General features: G+C 40.9%; 1 protein-coding gene across 1 annotated transcript in view; it reads right to left on the bottom strand.

Moving 5' to 3' along the window:
• RAB39A (RAB39A, member RAS oncogene family) overlaps positions 1-21,588 on the bottom strand; it is a 35,448-nt gene extending 13,860 nt beyond the window's left edge. Inside the window, exon 1 of the mRNA XM_004470848.3 lies at positions 21,195-21,588. Coding sequence (XP_004470905.1) covers positions 21,195-21,421 — 227 coding nt within the window. The 5' untranslated portion in view covers positions 21,422-21,588. The remainder of the gene's footprint in view (positions 1-21,194) is intronic.
• Positions 21,589-22,591: the final 1,003 nt, after the last annotated feature.

Genomic DNA, 22,591 nt, shown 5'->3' with positions numbered 1-22,591 from the left:
CTGAAGCTTAGCACTTATAACTTAGGATATTCTTTCTTCACATGTATAAACAGATTAAAAATTTTTTTTGTTCATATAATTCTAGGGCCTTTCCTTAAAAAATCAGGTCTGTGGTCGGGGAAGCTATGTATTAAACAGAAAACACCTAATGGGCCAGATTCCCCCTGTGAACATGTGAATCAATTCCCCTGTGGCCACCTTTGGTTTTCTTTTCCTGACATATCACTTTATGATAGTGAAACCTTCTCACCACTCAAGTACCCTTTATTCACCTTTTATGCTCTGTTTTCCTCTGTAGCAGTTAACACATTCTGACATCTTATATAGTTTTTAATTTTTTAATATTTATTTATTTAGTTATTAGAGAAGTTGTAGGCATACAGAAAAATAATGCAGAAAATAGAGCTCCCTTATGCTCCCCACCCCCTCCCCTAGTATTTCCTATTATTAACATTTTGCAATTAGTTTGGTACCTTTGTTACAACTGATGGAATAATATTATTATAATAATACAATTAACTATAACCCACATTAGGGTTCACTGTATTATACAATCCTGTGTTTTTTATTAAAAATTCAATCTGGTAACATATATACATATATACCCCTTTTAACCAGATTCAAATATCTATTGTGGTTTTAATTACATTCACAATGTTGTGCTACCATCACCACCATCAATTACCAAAATTTCTCCATCACCCCAAAGAGAAACTCTGTACCAATTAAGTATTAACTCCCCTTTCCCTATCCCCACTTTGGCCCATGGTAACCTATATTTTAGTTTCTGACTCCATGAATTTGCTTATTCTAGTAATTTTATACCAGTGAGATCATACAATATTTGTCCTTTTGCATCTGACTTATTTCATTTAACATGAGGTCTTCAAGAGTCACCCTTGTTGTCACATATATTGGAACTTCATTCCTTTTTATGGCTGATAAATATTCCATTGTATGTATATATCTTATTTTATTTATTCATTTATCTATTGATGGACATTAAGTTACTTCCATCTTTTGGCAACCGTGAGTAATGCCACACTAATACAAACATTAGTGTGCAAATATTTGTTTGAGTCCCTGCTTCCAATTCTTTTAGGTATAAACCTAGAAGGGGGATTGCTTAGTCATGTAATTCTGTATTTAAATTTCTGAGGAATCGCCTGTTTTCCACAGTGGCTGCACCATTTTACATTCTGCCCAACAATGAAGGAGTGTTTCTATTTCTTCATGTCCTCTCCAACACTTTCTATATTCTGCATTTTTTAATAGTAGCCATTCTTGTGGGTGTGAAATGATACCTCACTGTGTTTTTAAAAAAACCTTTTTATTTTGAAATATGTTCAAACTTATAGGATAGTTATAAAAATAATGCAAACCCTATAAAGAGAACTCCAGCACGCACCTACCCCCACCTGTATTAGTCAGCCAAAGGGATGCTGATGCAAAATCCCAGAAATTGGTTGGTTTTTACAAAGGGTATTTATTTGGGGTAGGAGCTTACAGATACCAGGCCATAAAGCCTAAGTTACTTCTCTCACCAAAGTCTATTTTCACATGTTGTAGCAAGATGGCTGCCGACATCTGCCAGGGTTCAGGCTTCCTGGGTTCCTCTCTTCCCAGAGCTTGCTTCTTTCCAGGCTTAGGGTTCCTCTCTTCCTGGAGCTCCAGCTTAAGGCTTCAGCATCAAACTCCACAATCAAAACTCCAACATCAAAAACCCTTAACTCTGTCCTTTGCCGTGGCTTTCATCTGTGAGTCCCTACCCACCAAAGGGTGGGGACTCAACACACTACTGGCACAAGAAGTTTACAAAATTACTTAATCAAGTAAACCTATGAATCCAATATAATCCAATATGCCCAGAGGAAAAGATCTGTTTACAAACATAATAGAATATTTCTTTTTGGAATTCATCAATAATATCAAACTGCTACACCACCCTGGATAGCCAGATCCACCAATTTTAACTTTGTGCCATATCATATCAATCTATTTAGTTATGTATCTATATATCTATTTATTAATCCACTTTTAAAGCTCTTAAACATAGGTTGTATACATCATGCTCCTTGAACACAATACTTCCATGTACATTTCCTAAGAATAAGGATAAAAAGCTTACAGTCTATCTTCTAATTTTTTCATAAGTTCCAATAATGTCCCTTTCCTTTTCTCCTTTCTTTCTAGATCCCATTCAGAATTATGTACTGCATTTAATTGTCATTGTCTCTTCAGGGTTTTGTGTTTTTTTAAATTGTGGGAATACAATATAAACTTTCCTATATATCAACCATTCCCAAGTAAGCCATTCAATGGGATTAATCACAGTCCATTACTAGTCCATTACTACAACTTTCCCTTCTCCCCCATCAGAAACACTACCCCCATTAGGCACTGACTCTCCATAGCCTTGCCCCAAATCTCTGAACGTGTATTCTAATTTCTGCCTCGATGAGTTTGCCTATTCTCCAGTATTTTCTCTGTATTTTACAGGAGCGTAAATTTAACATCCTAAATCCATAAAGTCTCATTTGCTTTGATATCAACTTCACTTCAACAGTGTACAAAAACTATGTCTTTTCCCCATTCTCCATCTTTAGGCAGTTTTTGTCACAATCTACATGTTTATTATAAGTCCAAACTCATTGATTTATTATTGCATTTTATGCATTTGCTTTTAAGATCCTGTAGGAAGTAAAAAGTAGATTACAAACAAAAAATGCAATAATACTGAAATTTTATTTACCCATGTTGTTACCCTCACCAGAGATCTTGATTTCTTCATGCAGCTTCAAGCTACTCTCTATTGTCCTTACCTTCAACCTGCAGAACTCTCTTTAGCATCTCTTGTAGAGCTGGTCTAGTGGTAATAAACTTTCTCAGCTTTTGTTTATCTGGGAATGTCTTAATCTCTCCCTCATTTTTAAAAGAAAGTTTGCCAGATTAAATTCCTGGTTGTCAATTTTTTGCTTTCAGCACTTTAAATACAGGCTTACCTTTGAGATATTGTGGGTTCAATTCCAGACCATTGTAATAAAGTGAATATTACAATAAACGAGGTCACAAGAATTTTTTGGTTTCCCAGTGCATATAAATTTATGTTTACACTATACTGTAGTCTATTAAGTGTGGAATAGCATGTCTAAAAAAACCAATATACGTACCTTTCAAAAATACCATTAAAAAGACTTTTTCAAAGACAAAATAAATAAATAAATAAAATACTTTCATGTTAAAAAATGCTAACCGCCACCTGAGCCTTCAGCAAATCATAAGCTTTTTCCTGGGGGAGGGTCTTGCCTTGATGCTGACGGCTGCTGACTGATCAGGGTGGTGGTGTTGAAGGTTGGGGTGGCTGTGGCAATTTCTTAAAATAAGACAACAATGCAGTTTGCCATCTTCACGAACTCTTCCTTTCACGAACGATATCTCTGTAGCACGCAATGCTGTTTGATAGCATTTTACCCACAGTTGAACTTCTTTAAAATTTGGGGTTGATCCTCTCAAACTCTGTCACTGCTTTATCAACTAAGTTGATGCAGTATTTTAAACAATTTGTTATCATTTCAACAGTGTTTACAGCATCTTCAACAGGAGTAGATTCCATCTCAAGAAACCACTTTCTTTGCTCATCCATAAAAATAAATTGCTCATCTGTTCAAATTTTATCATGAGATTGTAGCAATTTAGTCACATCTTCAGGCTCTACTTCTAATTCTAGTTCTCTTTTTATTTTTACCACATCTGCAGTTACTTCCTCCACTGAAGTCTTGAACCCCTCAATGTCATCCATGAGGGCTGGAGTCAACTTCTTCCAAACTCCTATTAATTAATTAGTTTCCAAACTCCTCCCATGAATTCTGAATGTTCTTAATGGTAGTGATTATGGTGAGTCCCTTCCAGAATGTTTCCAATTGACTTTGCCCAGATCTATTGGAGAAATCACTATCTATGGCAGTTATAACATTACAAAATGTATTTCTTAAATAATAAGACTTGAAGGTCAAAATGACTTTTTTAAAAATTTATTTTTTATTTATTTCTTTCCCCTTCCCCCCCACCCCAGCTGTCTGCTTTCTGTGTCCATTCACTGTGTGTTCTGTGTCCGCTTGTATTCCTGTCAATGGCACCTGGAATCTGTGTCTCTTTTCATTGCATCATCTTGCTGCGTCAGCTCTCTGTGTGTGCGGCGCCATACCTGGACAGGCTGCACTTCTTTTGCGCTGGGCGGCTCTCCTAAGGGGTGCACTCCTTGTGCGTGGGGCTCCCCTACGTGGGGCTCCCCTATGTGGGGCACACCCCTGCATGGCACGGCACTCCTTGCACGCATCAGCACTGCACGTGGGCCAGCTCATCACACAGGTCAGGAGGCCCTGGGTTTGAACCTTGGACCTTCCATGTGGTAGGCGGATGCCCTATCCATTGGGCCAAATCTGTTTCCCCAAAATGACTTCTTGACTCATGGGCTGCAGAATGGATGTGTTAGCAGGCATGAAAACAATATTCATCTTGTACATCTCCATAAGAGCTTTTGGGTGACCAGAACATTGTCGATGGGCAATAATATTTTGAAAGGAATCTTTTTTTCTGGGCAGTAGGTCTCAAGAGTGGGCTCAAAATATTCAGGTAACTATGTAGTAAACAGATGTGCTGTCATCCAGGCTTTGTTACTCCATATATAGAACACAGGCAGAGTAGATTTAGTGCCATTCTTAAGGGCCTAGGATTTTCTGAATGGTAAATGAGCATTGGCTTCAACTTACAGTCACTAGCTGCATTAACCCCTAACAAAAGAGTTAGCCTGTTCTTTAAAGCTTTGAAGCCAGGCATTGACCTCTCTCTAGCTATGAAAGTCCTAGATGGCATCTACTTCCAATAAAATGCTGTTTTACCTACATTGAAAATCTGTTATTTAGCGTAGCCACCTTCATTAATTATCTTAATTAGATCTTCTAGATAACTTGCTGTGGTTCCTACATCGCTGCTTCACCTTGCACTTTTGTAATGGAGATAGCTTCTTTCCTTAACCTTCACGAACCAACCTCTGCTAGTTCTTCTTTGATTTCTTTTAGCACTGTCTTGTAGTTTTTCATGTACCAGTTCTTAACATCTTTCATACATATTTTAAAATACATTTTTATTAAGGAGGTTGCAAACATACAAAACAATCATGAACATATGTGGATCTTTCATAGATGTTTGATTCTTTTGGTTACTATTGTAATTGGAATTTTTCTTGATTTCCTCTTCATATTGTTCATTACCAGTATATAGAAACACTGCTGATTTTGCGTGTTCATATTATATCCCACTTTGCTGAATTCATTTATTAACTTGAGTAGTTTTGTTGTGGATTTTTCAGGATTTTCTACATATTGGATGCTACTTGCAAATAGGGAAAGTTTCACTTTCTCCTTTCCAATTTGGATATCTTTTATTTCTTTTTCTTGCCCAATTGCTCTGGGTAGAATGTTGTGCTGTTTTGGAGCTTTATTTATCCCACAAAAACATATTCTTAAACTTAATTCATTCCTTTGGGTATGAAGCCATTGTACATAGGATTTTTTTTTTTTTTTAAGATTTATTTTTATTTATTTAATTCCCCTTCCCTCCCCTGGTTGTCTGTTTTCTGTGTCTTTTTGCTGCGTCTTGTTTCTTTGTCCGCTTCTGTTGTCGTCAGTGGCACGGGAAGTGTGGGCGCCGCCATTCCTCGGCAGGCTGCTCCCTCCTTCACGCTGGGCGACTCTCCTTATGGGTGCACTCCTTGCGCGTGGGGCTCCCCTACGCGGGGGACACCCCTGTGTGGCACGGCACTCCTTGCGCGCATCAGCACTGCGCATGGGCCAGCTCCACACGGGTCAAGGAGGCCCGGGGCTTGAACCGCGGACCTCCCATGTGGTAGACGGATGCCCTAACCACTGGGCCAAAGTCCGTTTCCCTGTACATAGGATTTTTAAAAAAGATTTTTTTAAAAAATTTCTCTCCCCTTCCCCCCCCCCCCACACCCACCCCAGTTGTCTGCTCTCTATGTCCATTCACTGTGTGTTCTTCTGTGACCACTTCTATCCTTATCAGCGGCACCGGGAATCTGTGTTTCTTTTTGTTGCGTCATCTTGTTGTGTCAGCTTTCCATGTGTGTGGCGCCATTCTTGGGCAGGCTGCACTTTCTTTTGCACTGGGTGGCTCTCCTTCCAGGGCGCACTCCTTGCTCATGGGGCTCCCCTATGCAGGGGACACTCCTGCGTGGCAGGGCACTCCTTGCGTGCATCAGCACTGTACGTGGGCCAGCTGCACACGGGTCAAGGAGGCCTGGGGTTTGAACCGTGGACCTCCCATGTGGTAGACGGATGCCCTATCCATTGGGCCAAGTCCAGTTCCCTGTACATAGGACTCTCTGATGAAGTTACTTCAGCTAAGGTGTGGCCCACCTCAGTCAGGATGGGTCTTAATCCTATTACTGGAGTCCTTTATAAGCAGAATGAAATTTAGACAGAGAAAGCCACAGGAAGCAAGAAGCTGAAGGTCAACAGAAACTGAAAGAGAAGAGAGGGTCCAGGAGGGGCTGCCATGTTCACTGCCATGTGACAGAGGAGCCCAGAGCTAAGGATCACCAGTAGCCAGCATCAGAATGCCACAGTGTTTGGGGAGAAAGCATTGCCTTGATGATGCCTCAATTTGGACTTTTTCCTGGCCTCAAAACTATGAGCCATTAAATTCCCAGTTTTTTAGCCATTCTGTCACATGGCATTTGTATGAGCAGCTTAGGAAACTTAAAAAAAATACAAATCCAGTAAAATGTTGCCTAACAGTGGTGACAGTGGGCATCCTTGTCTAGTTCCTGATTTAAGAGGGGAAGTTTTCAATCTTTCACCACTGAGTATGACGTTAGCTGTGGGTTTTTCATATATGTACTTTAGCATATTGAGGAAGTTTCCTCCTATTTCTAGTTTTCCGAGTTTTTTTTTTTTTTTAATCAAGAAGGGATCCTGGATTTTAGCAAATGCCTTTTCTTTACCAATTGAGATGATCATGTGTTTTTTTCCCCCTTTGTTCTGTTAATGTGGTGTATTACATTAATTGATTTTCTTTTGTTGAATCACTCTTGCATAACTGGGAAAGATCCCACTTGACCACGGTATAAAATTCTTTAAATATGCTGTTGGATTTTGCTAGCTAGCATTTTGTTGAGGATTTTTCCGTCTTCATTGATAAGAGATTTTTCATTTCTTGTGGTATCTTTACCTGGCTAGGGATGTAGGTTGATACTAGCCTAATAGAATCAGTTAGGAAATGTTCTCTCCTCCTCACTTTTTTGGAAAAGTTTGAGCAGGATTGGTGTTAATTCTTCTTGGAATGTTTGGTAAAATTCCCCAATGAAGCCATCTGGTCCTAGGTTTTGCTTTATTAGGTTTTTGATTACTGATTCCATCTCTTTACTTGTTATTGGTCTGTTAAGATTTTTCTCTTTCTTCTTGAGTCAGTATAGATGGCTTGCATGTTCCTAGGAATTTTTCCATTTCATCTAGATGATCTAATTTGTTATAATATATAAAGAATTGTTTAAATATCCTCTTATAATTCTTTTCATTTGAAATATCCCTTCTGTTATTTCTTTTGCTAATTTTAGTTTTTTGTGTCCTCTTTTTTTTTTTTTTGTCAGTCTAGCTAAAGTTTTGTCAATTTTATTGATTTTTTTCAAAGAACCAACTTTGGTTTTGTTGATTCTATTGTTGTTGTTTTTTTCTGTGTCATTTATCTCCACAGTAATATTTGTTATTTCCTTCCTTCTGCTCACTTTGGGTTTAATTTGCTCTTCCTTCTCTAAAATCTCCAGATGTGAAGTCAAGTCTCTGATTTGAGATCTTCTTTTTTTCCCTAAAATGTAAGCATTTAGAGCTATAAAATTCTCTCTTAGCAATGCCTTTGCTGCATCTCTTAAGTTTTGCTTTGCTATTGTCTTTGTTTTTATTTGCCTAGAGGTATTTCCTAATTTTCCTTTTGATTTCTTCATTGACCAAGTGGTTAGTTAAGAGTGTGCAATATTTAATTTCCACACATTACTGAGTATTCTAGTTCTCCCTTTGGTATTTATTTCTAGCTTCATTCATTGTGGTCAGAGAAGATTGTATGATTTCAAAATTTTTTAAAATATTGAGACTTGTTCTGTGGCCTACCATATGGTCTATTCTGGAGAATGATACATGTGCACTAGAGAGGCATGTGTATTTTGCTGTTGTTCAGTAAAGTGTCCTATATATGTCTGGTATGTCTAGTTTGTTAATAGTATGGTTCAAGTTTGCTATTTCCTTCTGTCTATTTTTTCTATCTATTATTAAAAGTGGTGTAAAGTCTCCTACTATTAATAGTCTCCTTCATCTATTTCTCTGTTCAAATCTGTCAATATTTGCTTCATGCATTTTGGGGCTCTATGTTAGGTGCATATATATTTAAAAATGTTATATTCTTTTTGAATTGACGCCTTTATCAATATATAGTAATATTCTTTGTCCTTTGCAACAGTTTTGACTTAAAAGTATATCTGATATTGGTGTAGCAACCCCAGTTATTCTGTCTACTATTTGCATGGTATTTTTTTCCCCATACTGAGACATCCACAGTTTCTAAAGTACTAGTGTACTTACATTGTGGGAGGCAGGCGCTCAACTGCTTGAATCACATCTGCTCCCCAGGAGTTAATATTTTGAAATCTTAAATGTTTGATTTATTCTGCTCTCATACTTGAATGATAATTTGGTTAGATATAGAATTTTTCAGGATTTTGAAGTCATTTCTCTATTCCACTAATTGTTCTTGGGAAGTCTGAAGTCAATATGATCCCTGATCTTTTTTTATGCCTGCCTTTTCTCTCTGGAGGTTTGCAGGAACTTCTCTGTGGTCCCAGTTTTCTGAAATTTCATGATGATGTGCTTTAGAGTGACTTCTTTCATCCATTGTGCTGGGTACTATGTGAGCCCATTTAATCTGAAAACAGGTCCTCCAATTTTGGAAAAATTTCTTGAATTATTTCACTGACAATTTCTCCCCTATGTTTTTTCTGTTCTGTCTTTCTGGAGTTCCTGATTGTATATTATATACTGGAACTTTTGAACTGGTCTTCTAATGTTTTAAATATAGTTTTTCCTATTTTCTAAATCTTTTTGTCTTTTTCACCTTTTTAAAAAGAGATTTTCTCAATCTTATCTTGTCTCATTTTAAAAATTTTATTTCCAAAGTTATTTTGTTATTAAAATATTCTTTTTAAAAACAGTACGCTGGGAAGTGGCTGTGGCTCAATCAGTTGGGCTCCCATCTACCATATGGAAAGCCCTTGGTTCACATCCCGGGGCCTCCCTGTGAAGGCAGGCTTGCCCGCACACTGCGGAGAGCCGCTGGTCCAGAAGCGCCGCAGAGAACTGGTTCAGCAAGGTGACAAAACAAAAAAAGGGAGACAAGCAAAAACACAGAAGAGCGCGAAGTGAATGGACACAGAGATCAGACAGCAAGCAAGATGCAAAGGGGGAGGGGAAATAAATAAATACAGACACAGAAGAATGCACAGCAAATGGACACAGAGAGCAACAGCATGCAAAAAGCCACAAGGCTGGGAGGGGGATAAAAACAACAACAACAGCACAGTACACTGTCCTTTTATGACTGCAATATTTTCCTCTTATCTCTCTAAGGAAATTAAGGACAGATTTTTTTAACCTTCCCTTCTCCCTTAGTAATTCCTTTTCTCCAGTTGTTTCCTCTGTTTGTTTGTTTTGGTCCCTAGGTTTCATAGTAAAGATTTCTTCATATTCCCGTTAATTTTTCAATGGGACTATAAACCCCACAGTAAATTGATTAGGCTGGGTCATTTAATTGAGGAAATTCTAATGTTGGTATCTTTAGGTCTTTCCTCTTGGGCTGGTCAGATTCTTCAGAAATGACTCCACCAATACCTTATTTGAAGGGTGAAGATCTGGCTGCCAGCAATCTAGGGGGTGAGTGGGGGAAGAGGGCTAGACAGTTCAGAATCTTACATTTATACATTTACTTAAAGCCTTCACTTTTATTTTATATTTTTATTTTTAAAGACGCTTTAGATTATATAAATGTTACATAAAAAATGTAGGGGGTTCCCATATGCCTCACCCACTCCCCCTCCCACACTTTCCCACATTAACATCTTTCAATAGTCTGGTACATTCGTTACAATTAATGAACACATATCAAAGCATTGCTATGAACCGTGAACATTCTGCCCCACACAATTTTATAGGTTATGACAAAATGGATAATGGCCTGTATCCATCATTGCAGTGTCATGCAGGACAATCCCAATGTCCCAAAAATGCCCCCATGTTACACTTATTCTTCCCTCTCCCTCCCTTCAGAACCTCTGGTGAAAGCCCTCACTTTTAATATGGGACCCCAATTTTAATTAGGCCTGGTTCTTCCAGTCAGAGATCCTCTGTTTAATTCTTTTCAAAGAATACATTTCCAGTTCTTTGTGGTTTGGGGTTAGGGGAAGGCATCTGGTATGTGAAGTAGTGGAGGGGATATAAGGATTCAATTTTTATCTTAAACAGATTGACCATCTATGATTTTTACTTTAACACTCTCTTCAAGAAGTATCTGGTGCCACTATTTCCTGAATATTTGGAAATATATTATTTCTTTAGAAATTCTTGAATTTACTAATTCATTTATCATTCCTCTCTTCGTTTACCTGCTTCCAAAATTTTGTTGCTTTGTTTCCTTACTTGCCCACGGGTTTATGCTTTGAAAATTCCTTTTATTGTCCTTTAGCTAAAATAGATATAGTTGTTCAAACTGAAAGCCACTTATTTTTCTATTGTTATTTCTTTTATTACGGACATATCCTTTATGCCCCAGGATCAAGCACCAGCTTCTTTGGCGTCCATTCTCTGAACTGGCTTTCATTCTAGGTACAGATGACATTTCCTCCCTTTATTCTGCCATTGGAACTGATCTCAATACTTAACATCTTTATTGCAATTACCTGATTATTTTTCTTTGCTGTAAGTCTGTGAGAAAGTCCTCTAATTGTCCCTGGAATCTATCCTCCCTGTCTTACTTTAGTAATAGACCACTAAGAGTTTCTAGAAAGACTCTGTTTCCTAGTCTCTCCTGTAGTTAGCTGTGGCTTTGTGACTAAGTTTGGACCAATGGGACATGAGGAGAAGCAATGTGTGCAATCTGAAGTTCACCTACTTGAAGAAGCCTTTGTCTCGGCTTCCTCCACTCTTCCTGCCTGCTAGGAAATGGCAGGGACTGGAAACTGGTGTTGAGGCAGAGCCACCCTGAGAGCCCAGGACTGCCCACCTCGGACTACTATGAGGAGAGAAATAAGCTTCTCGTTTATTTACGTTTCCGTATTTGGGTGGTCTCTTTGTTACAGCAGGGCAACCTGTACCCTACCCAGTACACAGACTGCGTGGTTCTTGAATGTGAGCTGATACCTTATTTATTTTTGTATCTCCAGTGTCTGATATAAAGTAAAGCTAAATAAATCACTGTCCTGGTTGATCTCAACTTCTTCAGAAGGGATTGGACAGCATTTAAGGATTGGACAGCTATTTCATAGTACCTAGGAAACTTTAGGGCATCTTTTCTTAGTATATGCTAATAACTTTGCTGAAGGCCAAAACACTTCTCATTGTTTAAACAGGGCAAAAGACCTTATGCAAATTTCTCCATTTCACTGGAGCCGAGCACAAGTATATGCATACACACACACAATGGAAAGCACTAGTTGAGTCTACAAACACAGGACAGGGCATACTACTGGCACACTACAAGGGTAGCAGTACAGCCACTGAGTACAGCACTGACGGGAGAGTTTGATGGCCACTGCTGCCACAGGTGTTTGCTCTCAGTTATCTGTACTGTTATAACTGTGGAAAGCTATTTGCCCTTCTGTTTTACAAACGTGGCAGTAAAATTAGGGGACACAGCAGTTAAAAATGGTTGTATGAGGGTGGGGGTGGGGTGAGAAGAGTAGTGTAGCAGAATTATTCCTAAGTGAAAGAATGACGGTGTACCCCTATCTTATGCCATATACAAAAATTAACTCAAAATGGATTTGCCACCTAAATATAAGAGGCACCGGGCCAGGGATTGAACCTCGGACCTTGTATGGGAGAAGCTGGCGTTCAACCACTGAGCCATATTGGCTCCCCTCATTGTGGTTTTGACTTGCATTTCCCTAATGGCTAATGATGTTGAACATCTTTTCATGTGTTTATTGGTCATTTGTATATCTTTGGAGAAATGTCTATCCAAGTCTTTTGCCCATTTTTAAATTGGGTTGTCTGTCTTTGTGTTGTTGGGTTGTAGGAGTTCTTTATATATTCTGGATACAAACTCTTATCAGATATATAGTTTCCAAATATTTTCATCCATCCTGGTGGTTGTCTTTTTACTTTCTTGGTCCTTTGATGCACAAAAGTTTTTAATTTTTATGAATTCCAATTCATCTGTTTTTTTCTTTATTTCTTCTAAGAAAGGCCTTTGGCCTTCTTCTTAATGAATTAATTCTGCACATAAGATATAAAGGCATTTCCTCCTAACTACAATCTAAACACTTGATGAGCATTCTACATCTTCATCAATAACTCAACACTGACGATATAAGCGAAAACTTGTTGATTTAGAACACTAGAACTTCAGAAGATTTCACAGATGGAGAGAAACTTTCGAGGCAATCAATAATCTTTCCAGATAAGGGAACTGAGGCAGAGAAAGGCAAGTAACAAGTCCAAATACCACAGAAAAAGAAAGAAAAAAAGAAAAGAAATATTTTCCTTGCTTTGGTTAGAAAGTAATACTGTATATTGAGGGCCTAAAAATAACTGTGACCACACTGCAAATCATTCTCCTTTGCACGAAAAGAGATAATGGTACCATACAAGCTTCCAGCAAATATTCTTTAACAGATGAGGGAGCCATCTCAGGGTGGATACAAAAAAAAAAAAATCTAATTGGTACTTAAAATATACCTAGTTTATGATAAATAAGAAGAGGAGGAAAAGGGAAGGTTTCATGAATGAGGCACAAAGTGAATTGGCTCTTCTCAGAGAGGCTGGATGTGGAGGGTCAGCTTTGAAGACAGATTTCTACTTAGCCAAGTCCCAGGGTTAAAAGGCTTCAATATTTTCCTTCTTTTATTTATTATGCATACCTTTTCTGCTCAAAACAGACCAACAACTCCTTTTTTCCTCAGAAAAGGTCAACAACTTAGTTGCAAAGCTCTGAGTCCATTTGGTAGTTCCTCAGAATATTGAATACAGAATTCCCATAAGACCTGGCAATCCCACTTCTAAGTATATACCCCAAAGAACTGAAAGCAGGGATGCAGACAAATGTTTGTACAACTGTGTTCACAGCAGTATTAAGGACACCCAAGTGTCCTTCAGCAGAGGAATAGATAAACAAAATGTGGCATATATATACGATGGAATATTTTTCAGCCATAAATAATGAAGTCCTGATACAGGTGACAATATGGATAAACACTGAAGACATCATGTTGAGTGAAAGAAGCTGTGCACAAAAGGAAAAATATTCCCTGATTTCACTTACATGAAATACCCAGATTTGCAAATTCATAGAAAGTAGTTTACATGTTGCAGGAATGGGAGGACAGGGAGGAATGGGGAGTTACTGTTTAATAGGTGCACAGTTTCTACCTGGGATGATGAAAATATTTTGGTGTTGGATGGTGGTGATGGTAACACAACACTGTGAATGCAGTTAATACCACTGAATTGTATCCTTGAAAGTGGTTAAAATGGGAAATTTTGAGTTGTATATATGTTACCATAATAAAAAGTTAAAAAGGAAAAGAAGAGGAAAAAAATAGAAAATAAGTGCTGGATAGGACGTGGAGAAATGGGAACACTTGTCCATTATAGGTGGGAATATAATGGAGAAAACAGTTGGGCTTTTCCTCAGCAAGTTAAGTATAGAATTACCACGACTTGGCAATCCCACTTTTAAGTATATCCTCAAAATAATTGAAAATGGGGATTCAATAAAATATTTGGACACCAATGTTCACAGTGATATTATTCAAAATTGCTAAAAGATGGAAGCAACCCAAGTGTCCATCAACTGATGAATGTATAAATAAAATAAGGTATTCACATACAATGGAATATTATTCAGCCGTAAACAGGAATGAAGTTCTGATAAATGGGAAATAAACCAGACACAAAAGGACAGATATTGTATGATCTCACTGATATGAAATGATTAGAATAAGCAAATTCAGACTCAGAATCTAGAATATAGGTAATCAGGGTCCAGAGCAGGGGTGGAGAATGGGGAGTTAATGCTTAATTGGTACAGAGTTTCTGTTTGGTCGATGTAAAAGTTTTGGTAATTGATGGTGGCAATGGTAGCACAACATTGTGAATGTATTATTTGTACTGAATTATATATTTGAATGTAGCTAAAAGGGGGAAATTCAGGTTGCATATGTGTTTCTAGAATAAAAATTTTAAAACAAACATAGAACTGAATAACACAATAAGCCCTATTTGTAAATATTGACTAAGTTAATAGTACAATTATTTTATTTTTTTTTTAAGGTTTTATTTCTCTCCCCTTCCTCCCTGTTGTCTGCTGTCTGTGTCCATTTGCTGTGTGTTCTTCTGTGTCTGCTTGTATTCTTGTCAGTGGCATCTTTTTTTGTTGCATTATCTTGCTGCATCAGTTCTCCATGTATATGGTGCCACTCCTAGGCAGGCTGCACTTTTTTCGTGTGGGCGGCTCTCCTTACAGGGAGCACTCCTTGCGCGTGGGGCTCCCCTATGCAGGGGACACCCCTGCGTGGCACAGCACTCCTTGCGCACATCAGCACTGCGCTGGGCCAGCTTACCACACGGGTCAGAAGGTCCTGGGTTTGAACCCTGGACCTCCCATGCGGTAGACGGATGCTCTATCTGTTGAGCCAAATCACCTTCCCAGTAGAATTATTTTAAAAGTTCTTTCATGAATTGTAACAAATATACCACACTAATGCAAGGTGTTAATAATATGGCAGTATATGGGACTCTATATTTTATGCATGATTTTTCTGTAAACTTACAACTTCTCTAATTAAAAAAACAACACAGCTAGCATGGCTGATATTAAAACAATGGAAAATAGCAAGTGGTGGTGAGGATGCAGAGAAATAAGAACTCTCATGCACTGCTCGTTTGAAAGTAAAATGGTACAGCTGCCGTGGAAAAGTTGGTTGTTTCCTCAGTAAGTACAGAATTACCATATAATCCAGCAATCCCTTTTCTAGCTATATCCAAATAAATTGAAAGCAGGGACTCAGACATTTATCCACACTAATGTTCACAGCAGTATTATTCACAAAACCCAAACAGTAGAAGCAACCCAAGTGTCCATCAATTGATGAATGTGGTAAAAATATACCATGGAATGTTATTCAGGTATTAAAAGGAATGAAGTTTTGATACATGCTACAACATGGATGTGTTGAGAAATAAAAAAAGCATAACCTTGTACAAAACTATTTAATAAGCCACTCCTGCCCCCTGCTTTTGTAAATCAGCCCATGAGAACATGGCCTTGCAGGAGACTATCAAATGAACTACTCCTGCCCCTTGCTTCTGTAATCTAATGAACCCCTTCTGCCCCCCACTTCTGTAAACCAGCCCATGAGAACATGGCCTTGCAGGAGACTATCAAATGAACTACTCCTGCCCCTTGCTTCTGTAATCTAATGAACCCCTTCTGCCCCCCACTTCTGTAAACCAGCCCGCAAGAGCATGACCTTGCACCTGACTTCTGCTTCTGTAACTCCACTTGCAAAATTTCGCCTAGCAATGCATTAGCCAATGAGCAAGAGCCATGCTAGTACACAAAAAATCCTATAAAACCTATGAAAATGGTAAAACAGGGCTCAATATTTGGAGATTGACTCTCCTCTGGGCCCGTGCGTAATAAATCTGTTCCTCTACCTCTCTGAGTGCCGTTTGGGTTTTTCTGCTGCTCAGAACTCCTGGCTTTGCTGCAACAGATGAACCTTGAAGATATCATGTTGCATGAAATCAGCCAGATACAAAAGGACAAATATTGTATGCTATCACATTGAAATAACAAGAATATGCATCTTCATAGAGGCAGAAAGTAGATTGTAGGTTACTGGGAGATAGGGGGAGGGAGAATGGGCAGTTAATGCATAATGTGTGCAGGCTTTCTGTTATGAATGATGGGAAAGTTCTGGTGATGGATGGTGATGAGGGTATCAGAACATTGTGAATGTGATTAATCCCACTGAACGGTATGCTTGGCAGTGGTTAAGATGGGAAAGCTCATGTTGTATACATGTTTCAACAGTTCAAAAAAAGAGAGACACTTAAAGACAATAACAACCAAATGCAACATATGATCCTGGACTGGATCTAATAATGGAGGAGAAAATGCCCAAAGGGATATTATTGGGACATATGAAAAATTTGGAATATAGACTGTAAGCTTTCTATCAAAGTTAAATTTCTTGAACTTTATAATTGTACGTAAGGTGGTTATATTAGTGAATATCCTTGTTTGTAGGATATGTACATGGCAATATTAGGTGCTCAAGGTGCTTGAGGTATACAACCTACTTGCCAATGTTTATACAATAGATATATGGATAGAGAGACAGGTAAGTAGGTAGATAGCTGGATAGGCAGCTGGAATAATATGGCAAAATGTTAAAAGTTGGTGGATGTGGGTATGTGTAAGGGGGCTACATTGGAGTTCTCTGAGTTTTGTGTTATTTTTGCAACTGTCCTGTAAGTTTGAAATTATTTCAAAATAAAAATATATTTAAAGAAAAAACAAAAAAAAGACCCGTGGGGAAGAAAAAGACACACACTAGAAGATAGGAGTTAGAAGAAAAGAGATAAAGAGGCAGGCAAAGAGTCAGAGAAACCCCAGTAGGTTTAATATTAGTTAGAGGTCACCCCCTGATTTCTGAAGGCTGTCCCTTCCAACAGCACTTACTGCCCACAGCCCTTTAAAAATTAATTGGTTAAGGAAGTGTACTTGGCTCAATGGATACCACATGGGATCCTACCACATGGGAGGTCCACAGTTCATACCCAGGACCTCCTTCACCCGTGTGGAGCTGGCCCATGTGCAGTGCTGATGAGTGCAAGGAGTGCTGTGCCATGCAGGGGTGTCCCTCGTGTAGAGGAGCCCCACACGCAAGGAGTGTGCCCTGTAAGGAGAGCCGCCCAGTGCAAAAGAAAGTCCAGCCTGCCCAGGAATGGCGCCGCACACACGGAGAACTGACACAACAAGATGATACAACAAAAAGAAACACAGATTCCTGGTGCTGCTGACAACAGAAGCGGACAAAAAGAACATGAAGCAAATGGACACAGAGAATAGACAATGGGGGGGGGAGGGGAGAGGGGAAGGGGAGAGAAATAAATAAAATAAATCTTAAAACAAAAGTTCAGGATTGTTTTGATACTGTATTTATAATTTTTAAAAAGTTGGGTGGGTGTTGATGATTTGTTAAAAGCTGTTCCTGTGTGTTACATTGTCACCAACGCGGTAAATATTTATTTAGTTTTTATTTAACAAACCATTCATTTAAGTTTAAATGAAACCAATAAAAAGGAAATAGATATATGGATATATGAGTTTAAGTTAGTCTTAAAATGTAAATAAAATATGGAAAGTGTTATGGCAGGGGATAACCCTTCAAATAAATTTGGGAGATGCTAGTTTAATCAAAGTTAGAACAGGATTCTTTTCTTATTTATATATATATATTTTAGGAGGTACTGTGGGATCAAACTTGGGACCTCGTACAGGTGAAGCAGGCACTCAACCTGAGCTACAACTGCTCCCTAAGACAAGATTCTTTACTGCAGTATTTCTTAGAGCCTTTGATATGGATTTCTAAGAGAGTACTATATTGAATACAGGAGTTTCAAAACATTATTATTTCTTTTTATTTATTTCTCTCCTCTTCTGCCTCTCCCCATCCCAGTTGTCTGCTCTCTGTGTCCATTCACTGTGTGTTCTTCTGTGACCACTTCTATTCCTATCAGTGGCAGCGGGAATCTGTGTTTCTTTTTTGTTGTTGGATCATCTTGTTGTGCCAGCTCTCCATGTGTGTGGCGCAATTCCTGGGCAGGCTGCACTTTCTTTCGTGCTGGGTGGCTCTCTTTACGGGGTGCACTCTTGCACGTGGGGCTCCCCTACGCAGGGGATACCCCTGCGTGGCAGGGCACTCCTTGCGCGCATCAGCACTGCACGTGGGCCAGCTCCACACGGGTCAAGGAGGCCTGGGGTTTGAACCACGACCTCCCATGTGGTAGACGGATGCCCTATCCACTGGGTCAAGTCCGCTTCCTTCACTTTATCTTTATATTGTTTGAAAAGCTTTTTGTGGGAAAAGTTCAAAATTTATATTCTTACATGCAATACCATATTTAAGAGAGAGAGAGACTAAAGAGACAGTAATAATTAAATGCAGTATGTGATCCTGTACTGTATCTAATAATAGAGAAGAAAATGTCCAAAAGGTCTTTAAGGTAGTTAAGCCTTTCCAATACATTTATCCTTATTAACTCTGTACTAAACAATATTCTTTCTTTACTGCTAAACTTTTTTCACTATGATGATTAAAATGGTAGAAAGCGGTAACTGCCACTTTTCCCCTAGCTGCCACAATGCCAAATCCATCTTCCCTTCTTTCAGGGCACACGGTAGCCTGGTCTTCCTTTCAGCTAAGTGTGGCCTTGTAACAAGGTTCCTCTCAATGAATTGGGAGCCACAGTGATCTGTGCCATATATCTCACTTGCTAAAAGAAAACTGCTTGATTTAGATCTTTTCTTTCCCCTTCCCCTGACTGCCACACAGGGAGATGTGCCTGCAACCCAGCTTTTGTCCATGCAGAAGATGATAATGTCCTAGGGATGGCAGAAAAATAAGAGAGAAGGTACCCAAATGATGGCCTGGTGCAGAAGCACTCCACCAACCTAAACCCCTCACTTTGGAATTGTTTCACAAGAGAAATAAACTTTTATTTTTAGTGAAGGTACTGTAATTTTCAGTATCCTTAACACAGCAATTTAACTTTTATTCTCACTAAAACATAATATCAATAATATAAACCTCCAAATATGGCATTCTCCACAAATTTCTAACGGTATGATTTTGACTAATAGCAGGAACAAATTTTCCTGAACTATAACACCTTTGCATGAAATAAAATGTGCGATGATATGTACTATTCAAAATAAGTATCAGTATTTTCTTGAAGAAAGACACAGAATTACTTAAAAGTAATTGTTTTAAATGCAATTTTATGGCAAACATTCTGATCTGCCAAAGAAAAGCAAATATTTAGAGGGCTAAAGTTATGAATATATTATGTATTTATCAACATATCTGGTAAAGAGTCAAACAAAATAAAGTATGTCTCATTGTCAATAAACATTCTCTCAATGTTTTTGCATTATTATGGGAGAGTTACTGACTGGCTTCATTAATTTATATAAAACATTACTATCTGCATCCTTTAAAAGGCATTAAAAATGATTTAGCAGGAAGATCTTTAAAGTCCACCAAATTAATTACCTGTTTTACTTTCTTGTCAAGGTGAGAAGCTAATTTAAGGGAAGAACTAGACGCATTTTACTATGTTCCCTCTAGTTGCAATTTACAATAGTTGTAGAAGTTTAGGGGACAAAGAACATGTTTTCACTGCATTCACTTTAGAGGGCAGAGCCAGCGCTATTAGGAAATGTTTTTCTCACCCTGAAGTATCTGAGTTCATCTATGACTGAGATCACAAGTGAAGGAATTTGCAGCCTTAGAATGGCAAAACTCAAGAGATCTTAGAGATCACAATCCTGGAATGTTAAAACATTTTAATTAAAAGAGGCTTCTTGAAAAGAAAAAAAACACATTCCTTCATGTAATTCTAAATATTCTACAAATCAAATCCATAATCTTTAAGACCTCTCGGAAGGGCTGGCCTTACCATTTTTCCATACTATAAAGGAAAACCAAGCAGCACGCTTATTATCTCCATGAATCAGTGTCACAGCTGGGGATGGAAGCCAGCACTGAACGTTGGCCCATTCTCACAGCTAGAGGCTGATCTCATTCTCCGGGATGAGGCGGGGTGCGGGGAAGGCATGCCTGGGAAGTCCCCTCCAGGAGGGCTGCAGTTCACAAGCAGAGCACTGGCCGAAGGCCTCAAAACGCTCGCTTCAGTGAGTGCCAGTGGATAACAATGCGGTGAACACACACAAATTTACCAGATTTCACCTTCCTCTTCTCAGAAAAAAGTGTCCTTGAATCCCAGAAATTTAAAATGGGCTTTAAATCTGGGTCAATCTTTAAAGTCCAAGAAGTGCATACAATGTCGGTTACTCTTCATTCACAAAACACGAGTCGGGGTCCCAGTGAACGTTCAGAGACTCTTCACTGGGATCCCTCCTTTTCTTTTCAGGAACGTTATTACCTCTTCTATTTCCAGCCTGCGACGCTGGGCACCGATCACAGGTAAAACAGAGGGAAAGTTCCTGACAAATCTCAATACGTGTCTTTTTTCCCCCCACCAAACTACCAGGGACGAAAAACTTCTGAAGACGACTCCACCCGAAACAAACACGCAGAAACAAACCCAACCGAGCTGTGTCACGGTCCGGGGGATGTGGCGTCCCGTGCGGGACGACACAACCCCGGGGTCACGGCCCAGGAGTCCCAGGGGTTCAGCCGTGCTTGCGGGGCCCAAAGCCCTCCCGCACCCACCCCTGGGCCCGCCCCGTGAGCGGGTGCAGGGCCCCGGCATCACCACTCCGCAGTTCCCGGGGGGCGCCGGCGGCGGGGTGGGGGCTGGGGAGGCGGCGCGTGGAGCAGGGTGGCGGGTGCGGAGGCGCCAGGCGGGCGGCGGAGTTGCGGCTGGAGACGCGGGCAGGGGCTGAGGGAGTTGGCGACGGGGACTCGGCGAGGCGCCCCGGGTCCGCGCGGGAAAGGGAACGCCGCACTGGGGAGCAGGAAATGGGCGCCAAAGGGGGGCGCGCAGCTGCGGAGGAGGAAGTCGGCCCTGGAAGGGGCGGGGCGAAGGGGCCGCGCGGCCGCGGGGAGCACTCCCGAGGGCGGGCCCGAGCCTCGCGGGGGCGCGCCGAGGGCCCGGCCGCCCTACCTGAAGCGCTCCTGCCCCGCCGTGTCCCACAGCTGCAGCTTGATGCGCTTGCCCGGCTCGATCTCCAGCAGGCGGGAGAAGAAGTCCACGCCGACCGTGGGGTCGCAGGCGGGGGAGCGCAGCCCCGGGAAGCGGCCCTGCGTGAAGCGGTGCAGGAGGCACGACTTGCCCACCGTGGAGTCCCCGACCACGATGAGACGGAACTGGTAGATCCAGATGGTCTCCATGGCTGGCGCGGCCGCGCGGGCTCCGGCGCCGCCACGCCCGCCCGCCCGCCGCGCGGCAAGTTGGGCGGCGGGAACTGTCCCTTCAGCACCTCCTGAGCGCCCGCCCGCTCGCGCGCCCTCCTGTTTCCAGCAGATTCCGGCGGCTGCGGCCGCCGCCTGGGCCCCGCCCTCTTGGTTGGGGAGGCGGGGCCTAGGCGGGGGCGGGGCCGCGGGGCCGCGGAGCGGGGAGGAGGGAGGCTAGCTGAGCGCCAAGTCCCGCCCCTGGGCCGCGATAAATCACTCGTCCCTAACGCTCACTGGGCGTCGGCGGGGCCGTGGGTGGGGCGAAGCGACGTGACAGCAGCGGCAGCCAATGCACGTGAAGCAAGGGCGCCGCTCTGGAAGGGCCAGCCAATGAAAAGTGAGAGTCGCTTCCCCCTGGTGTCCGGGCAGGTAGATTCGGGCTCCCTCTGAAGGCGGCGAGGGATTGGTCTGCTCCGCTGCAGGTCGCCTCCTGTTGGAGCCCCTGGCCAGCCCTGCGGCCACCGCCGCCTCCCAGTGTTCTGGAGATTTCCAGTTGACGGCTTTACACTCTCTGGCCGTACTGACCGCCACTGCCCAGGCGTTCCGAGGTGACGCCCTGGACAGCAGCATCGAGGGAGCTTCCGGCAAGGGCTCTGGCCATTGCTGCTGCCTCTCTCTTCCTCTCGGCTTTCGGGACCCGGGAGGAGCGAGGGAGATGACAGTATCGTCCCCTTACTCTCTGAGCCCTCCAGCACAGGGCGGAAGAGAAAAAAGTGAAAATTTTTTTAGACTCCCATAAAAGCGCCCATTCTAAAGTGAAAAACCCACCGTTGATCTTCTGTTTAGCTTGTGTCTGGTCAGTGGTCTAAATGAACACAGTAAACCTGAATTCGGGTGGGATCTTACTACTTTCTCACACCTTTCTTCAAACTGGTTACTAGTGATTTCAAGATTCATCTTTAAAAAGTTAAATCAGAGTTAAACATTTAAGGTATGTTTTTGCCAAAATACAATTTTCAACGATTCCATTTTTTCTTCCCACATCCTTGCTTCCTTTCTTGTTTTAGAGAAAGGTGACGCTTTCAAGGCTGTGTTTAATCCCCTGTCCCATCTTCTTTAGACTTGTCTCCAACAGTTAGCTCCCATTCTATATACCATTTATACGTT

The sequence above is a fragment of the Dasypus novemcinctus genome, chromosome 27 (assembly GCF_030445035.2).
Source record: "Dasypus novemcinctus isolate mDasNov1 chromosome 27, mDasNov1.1.hap2, whole genome shotgun sequence".
Taxonomy (NCBI): Eukaryota; Metazoa; Chordata; class Mammalia; order Cingulata; family Dasypodidae; genus Dasypus; species Dasypus novemcinctus.
The sequence above is the reverse complement of the archived record's forward strand: the minus strand, read 5'-3'. Positions and strand labels throughout refer to the sequence as shown.